This window comes from Candoia aspera, chromosome 1 (genome assembly GCF_035149785.1).
Source record: "Candoia aspera isolate rCanAsp1 chromosome 1, rCanAsp1.hap2, whole genome shotgun sequence".
Classification (NCBI taxonomy): Eukaryota; Metazoa; Chordata; class Lepidosauria; order Squamata; family Boidae; genus Candoia; species Candoia aspera.
In genome coordinates, this window is record NC_086153.1 from 187,259,879 (window position 1) to 187,285,658 (window position 25,780).

The window sequence follows — 25,780 nt, forward strand, 5'->3', positions numbered from 1 at the left end:
ATAACAGCAAATGCATTATGAGTCAAGCAATCCCATGAAGTACCAGCTTCATTCCATCCCGAACACTGCTGGGATATCCAAAGACTGTAATTAGTGTTTTGCATACAGAATAATATACTCTTTTTAAAACAGGTATTTAATAAAGTTCTATCTTGCTGATGGTGAACAGATACATAACAATCTAGGGCTGTTCTGCTAATGCGAGCAAGGATTAACCATTCTTGAGAGAGCAAACCATTTGGTTCATGACCAAGAAACCCTTGCTAGTGTCCAGTATTCTATACATGGGAAATGAATTGATAAATTTGACAGTGCTTACTGATGGAGGCCTCTTTGGATGATAATCCATGGATTTATCTAAAATATCACAAGGGAGGAGGAGGAGGAGGAGGAGGGGATGATTTGCAAATAACCTCTTTGCTGAGACCTATTCCTGAGCTTCTATTATGTATGATAGGTAAGAACAGTAGGTTCTCTTGGTCACAACAATGAAAATCCCATTGCACATAAAAGGAAGCTGAACCAACCAGGGACATAAACATATACATGGTGCCAAAATTTGAAAATAAAGCTTTAGAGATAGTTGATAAAGATGCCATTTCAAATTAGTTTTCATTTTTAAAGGAATTTGGGCAAATCAGATATCTCCTGAAAAAAAAATGTGTATGCTATCTTACCATGACAAAACCAAAAATCCAAAACCTGGCCCTAGGCTGCGACCACCATCCACACAGTGAGAAAGATGTTCCCATGCATTTAGAGCACCTCACCCCTCTCTGACATGACTAGTCAAGCCAGGAGCATGTGCACCCTGATCAAGTGCTGTACAAGTCTATCAAACTGATGACTGCATTGTTGTAGACATGACTCATAAGATGAGCAGGACCAGAATCCTCAGCATATTGATCTGGGTGTATTGGGTTTTAAGGATGACATGGCTGCTTTAAGCCTCTGTAAGGCTCAATGTTGACTCCTACATTCCCTCCAAACCAGCAAAAAACAAAAGTATGTTCAACTCTGCCCTGCCCTGCTGGGTACCTCTGGCTATATCAAGGGATTCACAGGTCAGCTGCAAACTACAGTATACTTTCTACACTCCTGCTTACATACTTGTGCTTCCCACAATTTCTCTAGGAAATTGACTGTCTACACATTCATTCCTGCAACAGCCACCATGCTGGCAGCTGTGGGAATGCTGTCACAATTAGGAGAAGCCTGCCATTCCCTTGATGTACTCATTTCTCTTTTGTAGGAAAGGGTCCTAATGTAGTAAAACTGGTCTGAATGTGGAAAAGGGTGCCATTCCTAGACTGCCTTTGTAGCTCAGGACACTGATGTATACAAATATCCATGTGAGTATCTACAATAAACTGGCTGTTTTCAGGAAGTGACTAGGTTTGTTTTTCCTTTAAAAATACCAGCCCTCCAAGCCTGAGTTATATTTATGGTTGTTATTGATCTCTACCTCAGTTTGGAATGTTGATTCTGCTAGGTATTTCAAAAAGCAGTTAAGGTAAAGCCCTTGTCTAATGGTAAACCCCCTGATAAATGTGATAAATAAATGACATAAGAAGGATGAAGTCAATCTCCCCCTGGAGCTAGAAAAGAAATATGAGAATAATGTATGGCAGTATAATTAGCATGATTCAAGAGATCCAAGAGAAAAGAGTTCCTAAGCCAGGAAATGTGTCATGAGAAACCAGCATGTCTCATTCACTGTTAAGAAAAGTACGAAGTCATTTCCACTGTTCAGAAAGAAACATGAACAGGCAAGTAACAAACTCTAGCCAAATGCTTCCAAGTCCCACTCTTTTTGGTGGCATAGGCATACGCATAAGTTTTTCTGGAAATATCTCTTCTCTGAATCTCTACCATTTGGCCACATCACTCCTCCTTAATACAAATCAAACCATTTCATAAAGCTGTAGTACTGAAAAGGACTAGTTGAAGTCAAAGTCCTGTTTAGTACAAGGTCTACTGCTACATCAGTCATGGCTGTCCATCCTCTGTATAAATGCAGGCCTGACTTCTCGTTCACTAGAACCATTTGGGAATTTATTCTGTCAACAACTCATACCTTTAAGACCCTTTCTTCTAGTGCTCATCTGAAATCTGCAGCCCTCTCACCTGGCGCAAGGACAACAACTTTGCTTCAGATGCTTTAAGACAATGACTCCCTTTAATTTCTTCTCCAAGCTTACCATACCCAACTCTTTCAATCGTACCCCATAACAATAGAAGTGGTTCAGTTTATCAAACTGCTTCTTAACATGTGACACATTTTGGACCCAATAATCTGAAAGGCCACTTGGTTAAATTTTACACTAAAATGTGGGAGATCAATACCCTCTTGCAACAATCCACTGAGTAAATTGTCATTGATTTTCATGTGGTTTTTTTTTTTCCTCTTGTGAGCTCATTATTATTGTAAGCTAATCCAGGAGCCTTAAACAATTCTCCTCCTAGAACTGTCTCCATGCTTCCATGTTGATATTTTGTAGCTTCTAATCCAAAAAATGTATTTCCCTTGGACATGGCATGACAAGGGTTCAAGCGAGCTCTCCTTTTCTGAATAGCATAGCTGAACTTTTCTTAAGTGAAAATTCAGTGCTTAGTACATCTGTACCTTTCCATTAGCCCCCTACCTCCTATGAGAACCAAGAGGTAGTCGCTGAACAATTGCATAGAGTGTAATGTGCGTCTTCAAATATTTGTGGCCCTTCAAATATTTGTGGCCCTATTCATCTTTTCCCACATATTTTGCAAAACTGTTATTCCTTCACTTTAAACTGTATCAGTAGACTTAGTGAATTAGAAAAGAAAGGTATCATGGATGTGCCTATACAAGGTCACCAACTGAATTTTGCTGATCATCTGAAAAAGCCAGTTTAGTCTAGTGGTTAAGTCAACGGGCTAGAAACCAGGAGACTGTGAGTTCTAGTCCCACCTTCGGCATGAAAGCTGGCTGAGTGATCTTGGGCCAGTCACTCTCTCTCAGCCCAATCCACCTCACAGGGTTGTTGCTCTAGGGAAAATAGGAAGAGGAAGGAGTACCAATCGAAGCAAATATTTGTAGCTCAGGGTTGAACGGTGGAGTCCTTGGTGCTCTCTGAGCCTTGTTGTTTTCTTGTAGACGTTTCATTGCCAGACTAGGCAACATGCTCATACCCTCTCAACTTTATCAAAAAGTGCCTCACCACCCAACCCACTACAACCCAACCAATAGAAGCCATGAAAAGGATAATGTTGCCATATATCAGAAACATCTCAGAAACCACCAACAGACTGTTACAACTGCATGGCATCACCGTAACACATAAACCAACTAAAACTCTTCAAAACATATTAAATAACCCAAAAGACCCAATAGCCCAAGAAAAAAAAACAGGAGTCATCTACAACATACAGTGTAAGGACTGTAGCAGCCACTATGTAGGACAGACAGGCAGAAGACTAGCAGAGCGCATCCACGAACACCAACTAGCAGTCAGAAGACACGATGAGAACTCCTTAATCTCACAACACATGGACAGACTCAACCATAATTTCAACTGGGAAACTGAACATCCTAAACCAAGCCAAATCCAAAAACACCAGAGAATTCCTGGAAGCCTGGCACTCAGACAAAGCAGCCATCAGCAGGCACATAGACATAAACAATATTTACATACCATTCAAAAGAGACAATAGAAAAGCCAAAAGACCCATACACCTCCTCGCCAGCAAGCAACACCCAGATATGCAAAAATCAACACTAGGATTAACACCAGATGAACAATCAAACAGCACAATACACCCTAATCAAGGAACTATTAACTCAGTCAATCAACCAAGCAGCAAACAACAGCCCAATCAAAGAACTCCCAAGGAGAGAACAACACCCCCACCAACACAAGCAGGGCAAGCCACTATATATAAACAGAGAGCAAGGCCCTCTTCCTGTCCGCACTGAAGATGTTGCCTAGTCTGGCAATGAAACATCTACAAGAAAACAACAAGGCTCAGAGAGCACCAAGGACTCCACAGGAGGAAGGAGTATTAGGTATGTTCGCTACCTTGAGTTATTTATAAAAATAATAAAGGTGGGATAGAAAATAAGTAAGTAAATGTATTTATTTATTTAAGATGTAAATTCCATGAATAAGTGGAAGTGAGTTCTCTTGAAATCAAAAGGACCGAAGGCCCATTTAAAATAGCTAGATGTGGTCTATTGGCTTCATCATGGTTATTGCTGGATTCACAAATCAAGGCATGCATCACACACATTCAAAATGTTGGAAGTGGTCCAGTGGTGATATTATACACCGAAGTTTGAAGGTGTAGTGATCTGTTTGTTACAGATCACATAATTGCCATAAACCTCCTGACCACATCATGCACTATATTCTGAGTTGAGAATGACAAAGCTAACAGTATCATTTCTTTGGCACAGTCAAGCTTAGGTTATCTCTGTGTGTGTCTAAAAGGTATTTTACCAGAGAAATTTGTTCTCAGAGTAAATTAGGGAACTCATCTAAGTAATCTATGAGAAAACACCAATTTAACCAGTTTAGGACTTAATTGCAGTCTGCAGCCACTTATGCAGAGAAATGTGGAGATCTCTAAAAGCTTAAGAGACCATTTGGATGGAGAATTCCTTTCTTCCCAGGATTATATTTGTATTTTTACTGTATTTTGTAATGTAATGGTTTTGTATCTTAATTCTGTTTTATTGTAAGCCGCCCAGAGTCCCCCCATAGGGGAGAGATGGGTGGTGAATAAATTTATCAAATAAATAAATAAATAAATAAAATTATGATCATGTGACAACTTTTCCCTAGAAATTGGACAATTACATCTCCCTAACTGGTTTTTGTTTGTTTGTTTGTTTGTTGTTCGTTTTTTGCAGCCCAAGGAACTCTGAATACTAATCAGCTGTGAAGTTTCTTGAGATATTTAAGGCAGAAATGCCCGAGAATCTCATAAGAATAAGATGAAAATAATTTAAAAACTATTGAAAAGTCTCTACTTCCCCACCACCACTTTGTAACTAAGAAAGAGCAACAATATTTCTTCCCTACCCACATCCAAACACCAGAGCTGTGCCAACATCCAAACACCAGAGTTGTGCAAATATTCTGAAAAGGTTTCAACAAAATTTTGACCCAGGCATTCCTGGAAGTTGCTCGGCAAGTAGCTGGGCCCCCTTGCTTCTAGGACAGTGTTTTTCAACCTTGGCCATTTTAAGATGTGTGGACTTCAACTCCCAGAATTCCCCAGCCAGCAATGGCATCTTAAAGTTGCCCGGTGTGAGGAACACTGTTCTAGCAGCATAGCAAAGTGAGCTGCTTCCTTCTTTCCCTGGGTTCTTCTCAGCCCCTCACCTGCATCTCTGGCCCTGGCAAAAGCTGGAAGAGTTTTTGAGCAGTCTGTTCTTGCTTTAGCCGGGGTCAGAGGATGAGAAGAGGCAAGAGTTTCTTCCCAATTTTTGCAGAATATCTGTAAGGAATCACATCAACCTGGATTTTTTTGCTGGCTGGAAAGACTACAAAATACCATTTAGTCTAAATGTACATTATATTTATTTTGTAGCATTTAAATCTGCACTATTTACAACTGATTTTAGGCTGCAGCTCACATTTGGAATTTAAGACAGTAGAGCCAACACCTTTGGAGACCATATATTTACCTATATGGCATATAGGCTAAGACATTACAAAGAAAAGGAAATGGCAAGAAAAGAAATGGCTATCTTCACTGAGGAGGTACCACAGGCCAGTTCTGCAAATGATGAATTCCACTGCAAAACCCTCCTGTTCTTAGGTACCAGGATGAAGACTGTGTCGGGTCAGGAACATAAGCCACAAAGTTCCACGGTAAGTACTGAAAGTTTAGCAGTTTCATAACTGACAATCAAGGCTCTTTCACAAGATGTTTGGTGCCATTAGGACTTCTATTCCTCATCTCTTTCACAGACTCCTTCATCTTCCTCTGGAAATGCCAAGTCCTTCTGGTTTTTTAGATGCTTAATTCCTGTAAATATAAAGACCAGATTTAAGATTTCACTTTTGCACTCAGATGCACAATCCTGCCCAGCATGCTAACAACAACAACAACAAATTGGCAAAGTTCAAAAGTATTGTGACTTATGAAAGCGGAAACGTTACCTTTAGAGTCCATTACATGATTAAAATAATGATAAAATTGAGTCTGATGTCGGAAGTACATGGATGCTTCTCTCAACCTCTTTTTTTTTCTCCCTCTTTCTTTTTGCAATAATAACAACAGCAACAACAGCAAAAGCAATAACAGGGAGGGAATCTGAATTGGTCCAAAGGATAGCGAAAGAGGACACAGGCCTTTTTTCCACAACGCTAAGCCCCTAGCTAGCCTTAGCTGATCTCAGAAGCTAAGCAGGGTTGGTCCTGGTTACTAACTGGATGAGATGCCAGGTCGGTTGACTAGAATGAATATGGTATCTCCCCTGTCAAATGGCAATGAAAATAAAAATAAGGGAAAGTATGAGAGATGTAAACATCTCTCTATATTGATTTCAGTCCTGTCAAGCTGCATTTACAAATATGTCAGAGAGTATGAAATAAGATTGTTCTGCTCATCCACTTTTTATCTTTTTAAGTCTTGGTTGGACCATGTTTAAACTGCAGCCCTTTATTTCCTTCTTCCCCATAATACATTTGAACTGGCAAACTGATGGTAATCTATTTGTGCATAACATGGCTCTTGGTCAATGATTCTTAAAGTAGGGCTACCATCTCTGCAAAACTCTGGAATGCAGAAAACTCTAACCCTTTGGTGCCATCTCAGGGTCATCTGAATTTTTGCCATCCAGATATGGTAGTCCTATGTAAGGTGAATTTCATATTTGCAAACGATTGCTAAAAAATACCAGGTAAATAAAAATGCCATTAGTCCTCTGCTAGTTTGTTCCCGCCCTGCCCTTGCATTTCTCTGCTGCAGCATAATATGACCCTGAGACCGTTGAGATCCGATAGTGCCCTGAGCCCACTGTGGCACCTCTTTTCTCATGCTCTGCTACCCCTTTGGTCCTCTGCTCAGCTTGCACTCCTCGTTACGGACTCCAAACTCAGAATTTTGCTTTGGTTTAGGGATATTTTTCATTTCTTGCCATCTGTCTTCTGGCAAGGCCTACAATATTGCTGTGATTTCCCTGGATCTGTTTTTCTTTTCTACCCCATCACAATTAGTTTGCACCCTTAGGTTCATTCCTTCAAAATTATTCTGCTCAACATTCTCCCAAAGTCAGAAATACAAGAAAGAATTGCTCAATATTTGAGACATAATTTGCTGCATATCTAACATTTGCTACTCCCTCCTCCCTTTTCCTTGAAGACTTTGATTTCATTGAAGATAATTTAATTAATCCAATCCATGTTGATAAAGGAGAGCTAGAATGCCAGCCGTTGTGTATAAGGAGACATGAATAACACTTTGTACTGCTGATGCATGTTAGATTAAGTCACTGCCTCAAAGCTTCTTTCCATATTCAGGATAAATTATCTGTGCAAATGAGACAACTTCCTGCATTTTTGCAGCCAGATTACAATGTCTCCAACAGGGAACCTGAAAACTTGGCATCTGGTTTAGTTCATCCAACCAAAGTAGAAGAAATTTAAATTGAATAAGCATTAAACAATGTGCTCAAACTTTACTAAATATTCCCCAGACTTAAAATAATCCATATGTTCAACATGCACCCAAATCATGAGAGGGGAAGGAGGTTTATACATTCCTGTACTATAAATTTTACTACCTGTGGATGAATTGATTCCATGGTTACCCATAGTTGCTGAGTTTCAGCACACCCACTTAGATCCCACTTAGCAGATATGCACCATTCATTTCAGTGGAGGAAGGAGATCTCTAGTTGCATGATAAAAAAATCAGCGACACAAGAATGAACTATATGACAAACTTCCGTACCTGACTGAGCCTCAAGACTAGCCAACAGTAATCAGTCATCTTCCTTTTAGGGTTTTTTTTGCCCCCATCTATATTCAGCTATTCAGCTGAAATGAAGGGGTTGCTTTAATACAGTATGCCTTCTATGGGAGACTGAGGGCATATCCACACTTCACTATTTAAGTTGCTCCTGTCCTGTGCCCTGGCAGTTTAAGTTTAAACCAGTTTAAGAAAAACCGGTCTGGACTAAGACCCTAAGCAACATCTTTCAAGGTATTCAGCCCAGCAGCACGTCTTCCTATTGGACTGTTCTCCTACTTCTCCACTGCTGGCTCCACCCACCATCCTGTTCCAGGAAAACTGTGTCCTTGGAGAAGGCCAGTCTATGCACATTCATTCAGTCTAATGGTCTATTAATCCAAATATTGGATTAATTTCCCTTTTCTATATAAAGAGCTTGCCTAGCTTTTGTTTACAGTGAAAATATGCCTACATTTCTACAAAAAATGGAAAAACATAACCTGGGTCTTTGACCCTGTCTAATAAAATCTCCTTCGATAAAATATTCCCATGTTTAATGTCACTCTATTCAGCTTTGCTCTGAAATAGTTTAGGCAGTTTGGGGTCACTAAATCTGCAGGAGACTTCTAAGATACTCTTTAGCTGTTTTTCTTTTTTCTGGATTTATTGTGTAGAATAGTCACCTTCACCTATAGCTAAAGCTTCCTCTGAGTGGGACACCGAGGTTCTCCAGGAATCTTTTGGAAGGGGGCTCTTCAGAAGGCCCACCGTGTCAAGCTAATGGGTGGAAATAGTCCGTTTGGAGGATATTTAGGCAAGATAAAATCTCCTTCGAATTGAGTTTGACTCCTCATTGCTTAATGGACACCTCCATGTAGCTTCCTTGGTAGTAGTGCAGAAGTAGTTTGCTCCTACCTTCTTCAGAATGTTTTCTCAATTTCCCAGTCTAGTTTGTATTTCTTGACGGTCTTCCTTCAAAATACTCATCGGGTCCAACCCCTTAGTTTTTGAGCTCAGCTGAGACCTTCTACAGGCAGCCACAGCTCCATAAATAAGTGGGGGTGCTTAGGGAGCCTGCCTCTGCCAGAATCCTCCCTGAATGTGGATACATTTGAAGAGGACAGAGCCTCGGAGAAATGTGCTGCTAATCCAGACTCTTAGGTTGTGATGGTGGGGTGGAAGTGGGGACACACTTCATAAAAGAAAGCAAGACTGAAATGGTTCAAAATAATTTCTATTCTGGATATAATCTAACTTGTCTGCAATTGTGATCTTACAAGATGAAGAAAATATCCTGCATTTCAGCACTCGAAACTTTCAGAAATATGTCCCTTGGAGAAGACGTTCTCTTTTCCATCTTCCCTTTAATTGCCCACAGTAAGAATCTTATTTCTTACTTTAAAAAAAGCCTTCCTGCTATTGTGTATCTGACAGTTGGCAGTAAAAGGAAAAGGAAAACAAAACAGTGACGGCTTTATCCCCACCCACCTACGATGAATGATGGTACAGGATGCTGGGGCCATCACTTTCAGTGTTCCTTGCTAAAATCTAGGATATGTTTCAATTTCAAATATTTTTCTTCCTGCATGCTCTTAACTGTGTTTCCACAGGAGGGATTTTGTTTTGTTCTTCTTTTTTTTTACGATAAATTCATTTCTTTAAGGAAATAGGTAGAGTTGTACTAACTCCCTGCCCCCCATCCAATGACGGTAGGGGGAATGCCAGTGCTGTGAAGTGATGAAGTCGAACTCGGACCGCAAAGCTACAGATTTACTGGATGACTTTAAGTCAGTCATCCTCCCTCCCTCCCTCCCTCTCTCTCTCCCTCTCCAGGTAACCTACCTCACGCCTGTAGTGTTAAAATGGAGGGCTAGGAGACGAGACCCATGCAAACTGCCTTAAGCTCTTGTGGGTAATGCAGGGTATAAGTGGAATCAATAAATGGTCTGTGATTAATATCCTAAAATCTGAAATTGCTACAGGGAGAGGGAAGGGCAAGTCTGAATCTGTCCCAGGTTGTTCCTGTAAGGATGAACTATAGCCATCTTTACATCCCAGCACTGCCCATGTCTGCAACTTTCAAGTCCAGTGGGAAAGGGCAAAAATGAAAAAAAAAACCCAATGAATTGATTTTCTAACCACACTTGTTGATTGTGCCTCTCTGCCTGCTCCAAATTCTCCTGCTTCCTTTTCAAAAGAGAGACCAAGAGCTGTTCTAACCCACTTTTCTCAACCTTCGCAACTTTAAGATGCGTGGACTTCAACTCCCAGAATTCCCCAGTAGGCAAAGGGGGATCACACACCTTAAAGTTGTTTTTGTCCCAGCAAAGGGTCCACTGTTTTCCCTGCCTCAGCTTGACCACTAGGGGAATAATCAACAACTCCCTGGTCTATGTTTCATTTCATTCTTTCAGGTTACATGGATTCAATTCCCTGCTCCCCCTCATCACATTTAAAAAGTGCTAAGAGAGGCATTAAAGCATTAATTAATTAAGCAAGCAAGCAAGCAAGCAAACCATGGTATTCCTTGTGACACTCTACAGAAGCAAATGTTGGATTTTGAAGAAGCAGGATAGAAAGAGTACTGTATTGACGCTTTTGAACTTTGGTGTAGAGAAGATTCCTGAAAATACCACAGATAGATAGCCAGGAAAATAAATAAATGGATTATAGAATAAGTCAACCTAGAGTTCTCACTCGAGGCACAAATGACCAGCCTCGATTCATCAAATTTGGGCACATTATATGAAGACCTAGGTCCCTTGAGAAGTCCATAATGTTAGGAAAGGTAGAAAGAACAAAGAGGACAACCAGCAGCAGTGGATGGACTCAGTTACAGTGGTGATGGGTGTACCACTGTCTATCAGGATATAGTTCACATTTCCTTATTTCAGACTGAGGTATGGAAGGAACTGTCTAGTACAAGATGCAGATAGCTATTTATGCACAAATTCAGTTCTACATATGCAATTGGAATTCCTCTTCTTCTCCTCCCTCCTTGTCGCTCCCCTGCTTTTCAGATCAGTTGCAGAAAATTACAAAGAGAGAATCTGCTCCACTGGTGGGCACCCATTGTTGGGCACAGGGTGAGTAGCAGGATTCTGTGAAATTCTCTTTTGTGCTGAATAAGCCAAATAAGATATGATGGGTACTGATAAAAAAGTAAGTGACCTTTGCAAACAACTGGAAGTGGGAAGCAAAATGCCCAAACAACAATATTTGTTTTGTATATATTTCTCAGGATTAGTTTATCTTGTTACAAGGCACCAGTGGGCTAAAATGATACACTGGAAAGGCTGCCATGTTTCTATGTATTAAAGCAGCACTCTGACTTTTATGCCAAGGCTGCCCAAAATAACAACTGCCCTAGGTTTTTTTCTTTACCCCCACCCCACTTGAAGATAGATCTGCAGAGCATTGGCAATAAACAAAGGTGTAAAAAAATAAATGCAAGTGAGCACAGATAAAATGAGAACAATTCCATTCGCTTGGTGAAAACACATATTTAGCTAAACACATGCTTGTACATCAGCTGGTGTGCTGGACTGGAAAGGAGTGATGGAAAGAAGAAGGAGATGGGGGAATGTACATTTATGGACATTGAGCTCATTTTAAATATAGGTCTGGGATTTTGCCACATTTGTCCTGAACACAATAGGGGAATCAGCTGCACCTGGACTAATTCCCTTGTGAACCAGGAAAGAAGGAGTTTGGAAATACACCTCAATGCCTCATGGAAAAAGTCGGAGTCTGACTATCACAAGGGGTGGAATGTGTAAGCAGAAAATCAGGCCCTGCACTGGTTTTTAATTCACATGTTCTATAAATTGCAGTGTTGAGAATTTGGCAAAATGTATCTCATGGCCAGAATTAGTTCAATTGAGATGTCTGTACATCCTTTCTATAATGCAACCACAAACTTACACGGAGACTCGAAATAGATTTACAGAAAGATACATCTGTCCACAAAGATTTGGGTTTGGTTATTGGAAAATAATATATTCTGTGCAATCCTCTGACCAAGAGCTACAGCGTACTGGGTGTTTGGGCTTTGATGCTAAAACCTGATGAGCAGAAGTAACCTCACACTGATGTCCTTCGCTACCTTATAATTTCCAGTGTGACTCATATACAGCAGCACTGAGCAATTTTGGGTCCTGAACTATGCGCATGTCTGGAGATGATTGATGTCACATTTGACACATCAAGAAGCAAGGCTGCTTGTGGCTTCCCACACAAGTGAAATAAGTCTTCTTTATAACCAACCGAATCTCTAGACTCGGTCCAAAAAATCACCGTTCTCTTTATCAACAATGAGAATCTAGCCCTCTGTGGCTTTTTTTGTGTGTGGGGGGGAGGGATTGCAAGTGCAGCAAGCTCTCTGAACCACTGGAGGGCGCTTTGTCCCTAAACAGCAAGCCACTTTCCAACTAAGCACAAGGAATCCATCTTAACAGTGGCCACGCTGATAGCCATGACATAGAAAGTCATTGCTTTGACGCGTTCCTGCCCAAACGCCTCTGTGTAACCAAACATTGCCGTTCACTGAGAGGGCAGCCAGAAGTAGAACTGATATAGCAAGCATGTGTGTATATATGCATATATGTTTAAGTTTCTGTGTCTACTTTATATCCCTAATGCACAATCCCTCAGATCATGAGATTTTCTGTTTTTATAGTCATATATACAGAAGCAATTTTCAGTCTGTGATATGCAGCCATGTTTGGGGAAATTTCTGATGACTCTCCTGGTTTTTTCTTATTCCCTGTTCCAAAATCTTTTATTTCCCTTGATATGACTGATTTTATAAGGAACCATTCCAATACACCACTTTTGGGTTCATTGACTGTGACACTTGTTTCACAACTTGTTTTACTTTGTCAACTGCAGTATGCATTCCAGCATAATCAACTGGATCCAAAGATTTCATTCCAGTTTTGGAAGGTTTTATTCCATTCGGGGAGAGGAAAATTTAGTTGCAGTCCAAAATATCAGCTGTGATATCTACACAATAGCCTCAGAATTGGCTTTAATTCACTTATATGTGATTTATGTTCTTTCCGCTTTGCTGTACAACATCACACAGAGAGAGAGAGGGAGAGAGAGATCTGCCTAAACTGAGCTACAGTGGAGATTTTCTGTAGCAAAAAAATTCCTAAAGGGTTAACCTAGAGGCCTTTATTAAGACATGAGGACAAACTTCACCTTTTCACCCTATTTCCGGAGACTTCTAGAGTCAGTTTTGCTTTTTTCAGCTCATGTACAAAGCAAGTACTTTAAGCGGCAGTTGCTTCAAATCTTGTAGCTACTATGGTGCTAAACATTCCAAGCTTGAAATGGCCATTTTGAGTATTTCAAACTTGGAGCAAAAGACCCATGTTTCAGAGCTTTGTCTTGAACTTAGGATAAAATGAACAATTTAGAATAATGGGAAATTGAAGAAGATCTTGTTTATTTTAGCTCTAGGGCTACACAAATAGGTGTGGTGTTAGTACTTGCTAAGTACCATCTATGCACAGAAAAATTGAAGGGGATTTTTTTTTAAGTTTAACATAGCAAAGCATCAAAGCAACAGTTAAGTAGAAATAAACACATTTTTGTAGCCTGACTGCACAACCTCTAACACTTTTGAAAATCATCCCCTTGGCTGATTTTTCTGTAAGAATCAGCAGTTATAGATGGGAAGTTGAAACAGGTATTTTATGATAACAGAACATGTCCTTGTATCTATGAGGAAGTAAGAACAATTGAGAGTTTAGAATATTTTCTTCTACTAGCATGATCTAACTAAAGAATATATTATTCTTATACTTATTCTACTTCTGAAAGAACAGATATTCTTGGCATCTGTTGGATAAAATCACTTGACTTTGCTCGCAGTTGGACACCAGCTGGGCAGGTCCTAGGGAAGTGGCCAAGTCACATCTGAACTCAGTTATTTGGGAAGAGTTTGAGCCAGTTGCTCCCAAGCAAGTAGACTGGGTCCTCAGGGCTGTGAATTCTGCCATCTGTATTCTGGATCCACTTCCCTCCTGGTTGGTTAAGGCCTTCCAGGAGGTGGTTGGGTCCAAGCGGTGATTATCCCGCATTGGGAGGGGTATGCTATCTGCATTGAAGGAGATGGTGATATGCCTCCTTTACAAGAAGCCATCCTTGGACCTGACCATGTTGGACAACTTTCCTTCAGTCTCCAAACATCCCTTGCTCTTCCTGCAAATGTTTTGGGTAGAGTGAGGCTGGAGCCCAGTATAGTTGAGCGTGGGCATGTGGGGAGATGTTGCTTAGGGGCTCCAGGGGTTTCTGTTATGGTTTTTATAGTTGTTATGGCTTTATTGTTGTTTGGTGAGCTGCCCTGTGTTTTGGTACATAAGATGGATGACTATCCAGGTAGTCCTCAGTTAACAACTGACCTGTTTATAGACTGTTCAAACTTAGGACAGTGCTGAAAAAGTAGCTTTTCAACCAGTCCTTGAAATTACAACTGTTGCAGCATCCTCACAGTCACGTGATTGTGATTCAGGCAATTCGCAACTGCTGTGTATTTATGACAGTCACAGCATCCCACAGTCACATGACCGCCATTTGTGACCTTCACTGCCCACTTCCAACAAGCAAAGTAAATGGAGAAGCTGGCAGGTCGCAAATGGCAATCACGTGACATCGCACCTAACAACCGCAGGTGATTAGCTTAACAGCCGCATGTCATAAGTTCAGTGTGGTCAAGTGATGTTTCACTTAATGACCACATTCCTTAGCGACAGAGTTGCCAATCCCAATTGCAGTTGTTAAGTGAGGATTACCTGTACATGTCTTTTAAATAAATAAATCCATTTTTATTCTATTTCTTCTGTATAACAAAATTTGGTTATTAGATTCTTATTCTGCCTTTCATTCAAGAGTTAAGAATCAGTGAAGAGCAGGAGAAAAAAGTTCTAAGGTATATGCAGTATTCAGAGCTTACAACAAATTAAAATTGCTTCCCTTAATAAATTTAGTGAGCATGTGTAGATGATCAGAGTGTGCCTTTAGAACAATTTTTTCCAACTCTGCATCATCACATCAATACTGTACAGTATGTATAGGTGGCTGAGAGGAAGACTGTATGTACACGTATGTATATACGGGAGGTTAATTTTATTTAGCCAGGACATGAGAAACATGATGTTGTCAACATTTTTTTTAATCTCCCCAAAACAGAAACCCAATATGATATCTTTGCTAACCACATGTTGGAAGGAGACAATCAGCACCATCAGGGAGAGCAGAAATGTAGAGGCCTTTTGAACAGTGAAGGTGTCTCCCAACATCCATTAAGCACAGAAATATAATCCGCTGAAATATCCTGCCCTGAATAGTTCTGTAGGCTGCTGTCTGCCTTGCTCTGAAATCAATAGCACTCATATTGATTTTTCCAGGGTGCTCTATTCCAGTAAAATGCACACATGCGTAGAAGAGTAAGTCATTTCCCGCTTAAATGTCTATTTGCTGATACCATGCAAAAATGCAGCAGAAACCAAAATACACCAGAAGGAGTTTGGGGAGGGAGAAAAAAATGAATTTGTGAGGTATCAGCCATACTTTGGCATGTTGTTGATGCCTTATTGCAATTTCTAATACAGGAAGGGACTATCTATAAATTTGGACAACTCCTCAGATCCATTAGGCAATCAACCAATCAATCAATCAAATCAGTCAGTCGTAGAGGGCTAAACAGAAAAAAAAAATCAGCCCTATGCCTTATACAGTAGAGAGAGACTGGCTATGTTGTTTCATCAGCTGTTTAACAGATTGAAGGATATGCAGAGTTTCTTATACCAGCTTAGCAGGCCAGACAATATGGCACCATTTATCCTTTCTGCTTAAAACATTCTGTTTTAAGGCGGGAAAAGAGATATGGGTGTGCATACAGTATGTGAACATTGATTTAATATTTTATGTGTATGTTAGGTTCAATGCAAGTTTCATTGCTTGGGCTTTCTGACTATCATCCAGCAAAGATGATTCGAATGCACTAGCTAGTTTTGGTGCACAAATCAAAACTTGCTGATCAAGGTCAGCCTGCCCCAGGGGTTGAATTCAAATTCAAGAAAAGGGAGGTCCCCATAGGTCATACAAAGTAGTCATTATCACTCTAAAAGCATCCAGGTGAGAGACATTCTCTCAAAGAATAAAGTGCGAATGAGTTATCCAGATACAGATTCCAGCCCCTGATCTTATCCTTAGATGACATACCAAATTACAAAACCTATAATGTATGATTGATGTAGCAAGTGGACACATTAATATCCTGAGAGCTTAGTTGGTTCTAAAAGAAAGTCCTGTTAAGGAGTTCTCCTGGTGCACACCACAGCTACCACCATGATCATGGCCAGCCACAAAACCAGAAAACAAATTGATGAGTTCCCCTCAGTCCATTCTGCAGCACCCCCATCCCCAGAAGCTCATTTCCAACTTCCCAGCTTCTCCTGGGCCTTTTTTTTCTGGATGGGCAGGCAGGCGTAGATGCAAGCAAAGGACTGGGCTAATTATTTTTCCGAAGGAGCTCTAGGTCTATATGGAATTGAAGAATTTTATTGGAAATAAAAATTGTAAGCTGCCCAGAGTCACTTGTTGAGATGGGCAGCTATAGAAATCAAATAAATAAATAAGCAAGCAAGCAAGCAAGCAAGCATGAGGGCATACTCCTTTTTAATTTCATTTAAAATAAAAATGTTTTTGTTTGTTTGTTTTAAATGTTTACAAAATGTAAAAAGGAGCACAGAGTACTAAGGCATGCATACAAAAAACATTAGGGCTCTTGGTTGCCATTCTTGTACAGTAATAGAATCAAGATGTTTTTCTTCTGGTCAATTCAGATACATGAATGAAGTGGGCAGCTTCTAAAGGACTGGGGGCAATTCATCCTCCAGACTTGCTAGAGGGATGTAGGAGCCGTCTGATAATGCAGTGATGTGGCTGAAATGGTTTGATCCTTTTTAAGGCTTTTTTCCCTGCTCTCCAAAGATGTCCCACTACCAATCCCACCATGAAATCCCCAAACCCCCAAGTGATCTCTTTTTCAATCAGTATTTTGCATTTGGGAAACTTAACTGTGTGAATGGAAACAGGAGGCTTTGGGGCCAAACTATTATTCTCCCCACCCTTAACAACCTGCCCCCAGCCCCCACTCCCAAAAGCCCAGATAGTTTGAAATCATGCTACTGAACTTTTTGGCATTTTGATACTGACTTTTGGCAGTGTAATCCCAGTGCTCTGGGGTGAAAATGGGTTGCTGGGGTCACCTGGGATCCACAAGAGAAGGGTTGCCTGCTTCTGCTATAAACAGCCCTGTTGTTTTTCATTGAGCTAACACAACTAAAGAGTTGGAAACCACATCCCCCAAGTATTAACTAGGTAGGATGTAAAATAACTAAGGCTGCAACCCCATAATCTGTAGGGAGGCCCAATGGCATTCCCCTTGCCTCCTGGGCAGAAAGAGAAGTCAAGGGTGAATCTGACATCAAGTGTCCCCCCCGCCCCCAGGCAGGCGGGTTTGTTTCTGATGTTGGAGAAAGAGGAAGAGAGGTTTGCTGGAGATAAGCTGAGCAGCACACTGGGAGTGGCTTTGGACTCACAGAGTCCACCATCCTTGTCTTCCCAAGACTGGCCCCTAAACTCTAAAACTTGATCTTTCTTCCTATTAGTTTGGCAAAAAAAAATGTGTTGAAAGAAAAACCAAACACTGATCCTTGCGTTGGAATTGGTGGCAGAAATCAGTTCTGGGTTTCAGATGCCCTGGAGGCTCTGATGACAGAACTAAGGTAGTCTTGTCAATCAAGCATGGCTAGTGAAGAAAGCCAGTGTGGTCTGGGGGTTAAGGCATTGGAGCGGGCCTGGGGTGATCCAGGTTCATTCTGCCTTCAGCCATGGAAGGTTACCGAGTGACTTTGGATAAATCATGCTCTCTGCCCAATCCAACTCACAGGGATGTAAGGGAAAAGTTGAAGGATGAACTGTATGAAAATGCTCTGCTCTGGACAGGGCCGCAACTAGGCTCTGTGTCACCCAGGGCAAACATGGATTCTGCACCCATTTTTGCGCCCCCCCAGAGTGGTGCCCGGGGCACATCCCCTGGTTGCCCCCCTTCCCAGTTGCGGCCCTGGCTCTGGAGGATGTGAATCTAGCAAAATAAATAACTCCCTGGCATATACAAAAGCTTGCTTTGCACCCTGTTAGAGCAGATGGACAGTGTGCTCAGCTTGAAGAAAGGGGACTGCAGGCAGCCCCTCTGGTCTTCCATGAACAATATTAGCATTAGCCAGAGTGACTGTTTCAACTAGCTGGAGAGCTGGCATAGGAACAGGCACTCCTGTGCTCCAGAACGCTTGGTCAATCTCAAAGAAGTTTTGATCAGTACTAAAATATCCACCTCTGCTCCTGGGTAGCAACTCTTGGGCTCAGCGTACCAGACTGCACTTTTGTGTGCATGTCTTTATTTGGGGGGTTTATGTTATATCTGAATATTAAAGAAGACTACTGTAAATATTAGCATTTCCAGTTTATAGTTACAGCACATATATAAACTCGTTTTGTGGAACGTGCAGGCTTTGCTTTGATCTTTTGGGTGTATAATATATCTTAGCATCTCTGCAATAATCGAGACCATAACTAAAGAAGTGTCATGGCCCTCAATCAATCCATTGATTGTACCAGAAATAAACTGAGTCAGATTCGATAGCTAAGAAGACTAGGAATGACTACCTGAGGAAATTCAGCACAGTTAAGAACGACTGATTTCAATGGCTATATGGGAGTAATAAAATACAGCAATCACCTCTAATGCTAAAGGCTAATGTTTTGCCTTGAGCCATGCTAGCTTCTCATATTTTTAAATTAGATTTAAAATATAAAGGCAGATAGAACAAGGAACATGACAGACACCAAGGGAGATTTATGCAGGACTATTATTGCCCACCTCTGAAAAAGTAGTATCTGTCATTATGAGATAGGTCATAGTTATTTTATTAGAAACTTTTTTTTTTAGTTTATGCCTGTCCCCTGAAATCTGACAGAGAAAGGTAAAAGTCAGATCCCTTCAATCAAACAATCCCATCTAATAGGACCCAGGAAGAGTGACTCTCTGCTGCAGCACCCATGGAACAGTAACCTCCCCACCCCTAGCCTGAGATCAGATGCCCTGACTCTGCTAGGCTTTCATAAGGCATTGAAGACCTGGTTCTTCCCCCAAGCAATAGGCCAGGGTGATTGCAGAGCCCATCTTTGGTGATGTATGGTTTCTATATCACTCTGGGTATGATCTGTGTTTTTAATTTTCTAAAAAAATATTTATGATTGTTTTTAATGGATTGTTAGCCACCCAGAGTTGTGTGGCCAGTGGACAGCCTTATAAATTGAATAAATAAATAAGGAATTACGATTATTACTGGAAATGAATGAGGGAGGAGCCATCCTTCACCTGTACCAGTGCCGGGGAAAGGACTATGGCCTGGCTTTGAGATCCCAGCCCTTCTGCATTCCCTTCCTTTCAGTTCATCTCTGGAGACCAGCATCATAGACAGGTGCCTGTTTTCCCTCCATGTGATTATTAAGTTCTCCAGTAATGACAGACCAGCAGAGAGTTGGTGACATGCCACACTCAGCAGGTGATGAACCAAGAGGCGTTTGCATAAGAAGAAACAGTACCTGGACAGTACCTTTCATGGCAGGCGCAGTATAGACACTCTGCTTCCTCTGTTTGGGGGAGGCGTTCTGTGACTGTCAATAAAAAGAATGACCTTTTAGCACAATCAAGAGCTAAACGAGGCATCACACACCAGACTACAGGGATGGGTTTCTGGAGGTCCTCTTCTCAACACAGGTCCATACTGAGGAGGCCTCTTTGGTTTGGCCTTAGGCATCGTCTTGATCTGGACTGGTTGCACTGCAGTATTTTCTGCCTTATGGCTTGAAGTAATATAATCCATTCCTTATCTGTCTTTCAGAAATTTCAAAACTGATATAAATATTTTAGGGGAAGGTGACATCCTTTATTCCCTTGTATTTTAGTGCACAATCCGATTGTAAAAAATCAGAAGGAAGCTGGTAGCATCTTTTCCAACTAACCAATTTTATTAAAAGGCATCCGCTTCCATGTGCCACAGCTCACACTGCATCAGATGCCACCATGGACTAACAGGGCCCTCCTCCTTATAGTGTCTTCCAGCTGATTGCATTTTGGTTTGTTCTTGGAAGGCTTCGTTCTCCAGATCTGGAAGTTAGCACCAGATTTTTAAAGCTGCCTGGAGTTGCTCAAGTAGGCAGCCCAACTATAATTGTAAACAAACAAATAAATAAAACACCACTGAGTTCAGCTAAGGGCACTTCAGTGTTATGAAATAATAAATGTTCATATTACTTCTTTAAAGAATCTCAACTTAAAACACCGTATCCCATTTCCAAAGAGAGTTGGGGCTGTTGCGTATTCACAAAGTATATTTTGAGCATACCCCTCCTAATCCATGAAGAACCAGCAGCTCTATCAGCGGGCCTGTGAAATTTAAAGTGGTTCATAACATTTTCTGTTAATGGATGGAAATATACTTTTTATGAATAAATGATTGGATGCAGTCAGAGAGTGCTAATTATATTTATTGCATGATGGGATGTTGATTGTCAACATTGAATGCTTTTAAATGTTTGGACCTAAATCCGGAAAAAAAAATCAATAATGTATCTTGCTATTAAAAGCAATGTTGGCCTGTCTCAATTTTCAGTAAAAACTAAATTGGTCTGGAACATACCGCATAGAGCACAGAAAGATGGGAGAAACCCACTTCAGGGATGACATTATATTGTCTGGATAATTTTCTTTATTCCCTCTATTTTCTATAATTTCTTTAATTTTCAAACTTCAGAGGCAAGCCTGGATCCTTATATAATTAAAACTGCAGCATCGATACACAAAAGGAAGATCTTAGTCATCTTGGGGAAAGGTTTGTAATTTAAGAAGTACATTAAACAAAGGCAGATGTCATCCAAAACAGTCCAATGAGGATCACATTAATGGGGGAGAGAGAAAACACAGGGATGGCATGGAGTATCCTGGAAAGAGGGCATGGGTGGCTAGAAAATGGAACACGCCACTGCAACATTTTTGCAGCCTCCATCTGTTTACATAATAATAATAATAATAATAATAATAATAATAATAATAATGTACTAAATGGTTTAATTCTCAGCATTTATTTTTCATGTGAAGTAAATCTTTTTAGTAATTAGTGGAAGGATACAGCCTTTCAGGCTTAGAAAATGTTTTTCATATCTAACTGCTTGGAGATCCTTTTTTTCCTGAATTAATTTTGAAGTCAAGCTTCCAGAAACCACTAGGTGCCAGCAAAGAGATATAGAAAAATCCAGATCTTTGCTGCCATCTAGTGGCTATCTATGTTTTTGCAGCTCAGATTTGGTAACCCTAGGATGGGTGTCAGAATGAGCCTATTCATGGGCCTCTGACCTATGCTCAATTCAAATATCTAGTCTGAGTCTGGAGAATGCACTCAGAATTTAAGCAAAGATGGAGCAGATTTTCCTACCATCCTCCCCAGCCTTTAAGGAAACTGATCCAATTAAGCCAAAGCCAGAACAGTCATGCAGAGACTCAGAGGGCAGCATTATCTTTCAGGAAATATTTTAGGATCAGAAGGCTGACTTTACTCAATAAATGTCATTGCACTGATGATGTCTTCTACCACCTGTATATCTCAACAGATAATTTATGAATTATTACCTCTGCTGCAGTCCAAGAAGGAAATAATCAAGACATTTCTGAATGTTTGTCAGACAGTGCAATAGCATTTTATTTCTTAAACTGCAATTAACTTACTTCATCTTGGGAGTTGTTGTTCATTCTCTTCTCATCTGTTTCTGTGGGATAGGAAAACACAATTAGAAGAAGAACTATCTTATAACATGAAGACAGCATAAACCTATTCTGAAGTCAGTCTCTGGTGAATTCAAATAGATTTTACTTTCAGGAAAATATGTGCAGAATTACAACTCAAATAATGCAGCTGGAAGTCCAACTGTGAAGTACTGTTCTGTTCACACTCTTGGAAGCAATTCCTGCATAGTAGGCTTTTCTGAGACAATGTCCACCATGTTATGTTGAAAGGGTACGTTACACTGACCCTCTCATTACACTGCAATATGTAGTATGGGGCGTAGCGTACAGTTATTGTCAGGGCTAGACACAAAGGAGGAAAGATTGAGTCCTGATGTAACATAAATTGGGGCTCATAATGCTCTGAGGAAACACTGTGCATGGTCGTATAAGTAGGTTCCTTTTCCTCCTCCTCCTATTATTAAGAGAATCATCCCTCAGTTGGCAAAACACTACTAGATACTCTATCAAGTAAGGGCACTGTAAAAATCTGGGTACATGAAGATCTTCATCTCACTGTGGAAGAGTTGAATGGAGATCAACACAATGCAACTCACAAAAAAGTGTGACAGCTCTAAAATCCATATTTTTGTACCCATTTAGGAATAACAGCCATTCAACTCAAGTGGCTAGAAGCTTGACTTCCAGTCATTTGATTCCATTAATTTCATAAGCCTATGTCTGTTTTTAGCAAGATCTTGTTCTTAATTCATCACTTGACTTATGAGACATTTTCTGCTCAGCCTGTTCTCTAGCTTTTGACTCCACTATTTTTCCACAAGGCATCTTTTTACTGTGAGAAACTGTAGAGTGATCCACAGTTCAGAATGTCTGTCCATATGTTTCTTCAGTCTGTCAAACACCATTCACCCCAAAAACCAGAGATGTTTTATTTTTCAAAACAAACAAGCATGCCAACAATGTGTAGTTCATCAATGCACAGAAATAATTCATTATGGTTCATGAAAGTAACCCTCTATTTTTGGAGTGTGAATAAAGATGTCAGATAGTTGTTCTCAATTTATGCTGATGTTTACATAAGAGATGAGTGCAAGATTAATTATTATTACCTGTGAAATTGAATTGGTTTTGGTACTTTAAAAAAATTGGGTAAAACTAGCAAGTTACTTAAAGTGCAATTGTGTGTACCATGAGAAGGTATTCCAGACATTCAAGGATAAATTGGATCTCTCCTGCTAATGGCAGAAAACAAGAAATCTTAACATCTCTGGCTTTAGCTAAGAATGGGAAAAGGGGGTGGGTGATGGGTGGGTAGGAGATAACTATGCAGCCATAGGATTTAAAATCTTCCTGATTCCAGCTCCTGGATCCCAGTTTCCAGGTACCAAATCTCCTCAGTTCCACCCTTTCATAATAATTCACTTTTCATTTCTTGCAGTGGATGAAAATCAGGAAAGAAAAATCCCCCCCCCCTCATCTTCCTCTGTTCTGATAAGGGAATTTCTCAGTGATTTTGTTGTTTTTCACATCTGCAGGTGGAATTGTCCTGCCCCCTCATTCATCTCCTGTTGTCACTGGCAATTTACGTATAACCAAGCCTTTAATGCAGAAGCTGTTTTTCAGTTAATTTGTGTGTGTGTGTGTGTGTGTGTGTGTGTGAGTGCACACGTGTCTTTGAGTCAGTGTTGATTCCTGATGACTGCCTGGACAAGTCCCTGCACTTCTCTTGACAAGGTTTTTTGGAAGTGGTTAGGGCTAAGGGAAAGTGACTGGCCCAAGGCCACCCAGCTGGCTTTGTGTCTAAGGCGGGACTAGCACTCTCAGTCTCCTGGTTTCTAGCCTGATACCTTAACCACTAGACCAAACTGACAGTCTTCAGTTATTGTAGACATTTGTAAAATAATCTGATTTGAAAATTTTAAGGGATCAATTACTGTTAGAAGGAAAAGGCATCATTTTGTTTGTGACTACCAAAACACACCAGAGGCTATCTAGCCTTGACAAATAACACATACGCCAATTTTCAACCTTGGCCACCAATTAACCTGTTAAATTATCTGTGAGCTGAGACAGAGAGCCTTCCCACCCTTGCATCTAACCACAGCACGGACATCTCCTGGCAACATCATTTTTATGCCATGTCCCTGACTCCATTTTCATCTTGTCCTCAACCCACCTGAGAAGCAGCTTCAAAGTATTTTCTCTCTGAAGCAGTCAATAAGCTGCAGCAGTTTTTTCATGGGTGCAATGCAACATTCTTCACCAAGCATTTTGTCAGGGGCAGTCAGGTGACCCCTAGGGGTGGGATCAATCTGGAGCCTATCAGCTCTTATAGGCTGGGGTGGGCCTTCTAAAACCCAGAACCCAGTTCTCTTGCTCTCTACCATACATGCAAGGTCTCTGAACTGTTCCCCAGCTTGGAGACATGGCTCAGATGACCCCCACCCCACCCCCCAATCTGGGAAAGGTGGCAGAGGAAGGGGGAGGGGAGTTTTTTCTTTTTACCAAGAAAACATACTATCAATAACCACCACCAACAAACAGGCAGTTCTGTGATACAGCATCGAACATGGCGTTCCTTAATCCTCTATACATATGCACACTTCTGTTCACAATGTCTCATAACATACTAAAGCTTCCTAAGTTTGTCATCCAGTTTGCAGGACTACTAACATCACTTCTTCTTTTTTTTAAGTCATTCATTCTGTTTTCCTAAAATTCCAGGCTACAGGCTTTTAAAATGAACATTGCCCAGTGTCAGCTCTCTTTTTTACAAGTGAGACCACTGCACATTTCACTAGCACACCTTTTTTTCAATAGAAGAGAATATCTGTAGTTTAGGGTTTAACTGTGGATTCCTTGGTGCTCTCTGAGCTTGGTTGTTTGCTTGCACTGATGAGGTTACCTAGTCAGGTAATGAAACGTCTGCAAGCAAACAACCAGGCTCAGAGAGCACCAAGGACTCCACGTACCCTTTTTAAGCTGCAGTTTTGAAGGCAAGTAAACTCAAGCAGTTGTCTGCTTTGCTGGATGTTATTGTTCACCACCGATTATCTTCAGGAGCAGCAGAACACCCAAATGTGCAATCAACCAAATTTCTAACAGGATTCTTTTACATCCCTAAATTGGGGGACTGTCCACTACAGTACTTGAGCCATGCAGTGGCATTTATTTCTGCTCTCTCTCCATCCCAATTTGTTATATGGACAAAAAAATTAAGTAAACCCTTTCCAGGTTGGCATGGAGGAGCAGCTCAGTTCTGAAACTACCTGCCAGTGGCCCCAAATCCACTTTATCCCCTTCCACTCTGTCTTCCCCACCCCCAAACCTCCATTTTGAGGGCCTTCAATTGCTCTGCTATGGCAGGAATGCTGCTGACAACAGGGTTCTTTTCACCTCACCATGCTACCTTGGTGTGGTAGTTAAGACACCAGGCTAGAAACCAGCAGATGGTGAGTTCTAATCCCATCTCAGGCATGAAGACAACTGGGTGACCTTGGGCCAGTCCCTTTCTCTCAGCCCTGGGAGGAAGAAGGCTAGGGCAAATCACTTCTGAAAACCTTGCCAAGAAAACTGCAGGAAAACTGGCAGTCGCCAGAAGTCGAAACTGACTTGAAGGCACCCCCCCCCAAAATGCACCTAGCATTCTATCCTTTCAGCAAATTATTATTCAATATGTCTCCTATCTTATTTTCAGGTAGGACCTTCTCTGTATGAGCATAAACCTTTGTAAATGTCTGTGTGGTAAAGTTCCTCAAAGAACAATATTCTTCAAAGAACAATATTCAGGTGCCATGGTATCAGAGCCACCAAACCTGGGCTGCAAATATCCAGAAGGCCATAAGATGGCAGCCATACAGGGTTGGCTAGGGTCTCTCTGCTCACCCAGATTTTGCACCCCAGATATGCTAGCCCTATGTTCCCTAAAAGCTATATATTTAATCATCATCATTATCATGG

General features: G+C 40.9%; 1 protein-coding gene across 2 annotated transcripts in view; it reads right to left on the bottom strand.

Moving 5' to 3' along the window:
- Window positions 1-5,646: 5,646 nt before the first annotated feature.
- Window positions 5,647-25,780, bottom strand: part of PPP1R1C (protein phosphatase 1 regulatory inhibitor subunit 1C) — a 35,465-nt gene continuing 15,331 nt past the window's right edge. The window contains exons 3-5 of one of the 2 annotated variants that reach the window (XM_063291976.1): window positions 21,803-21,843; window positions 19,624-19,695; window positions 5,647-6,012 (exon numbers count right to left, since the gene is read on the bottom strand). In XM_063291976.1, coding sequence (XP_063148046.1) covers window positions 5,998-6,012; window positions 19,624-19,695; window positions 21,803-21,843 — 128 coding nt within the window. In that variant the 3' untranslated portion in view covers window positions 5,647-5,997. The remainder of the gene's footprint in view (window positions 6,013-19,623; window positions 19,696-21,802; window positions 21,844-25,780) is intronic. The other variant, XM_063291967.1, reaches the window with a different exon arrangement.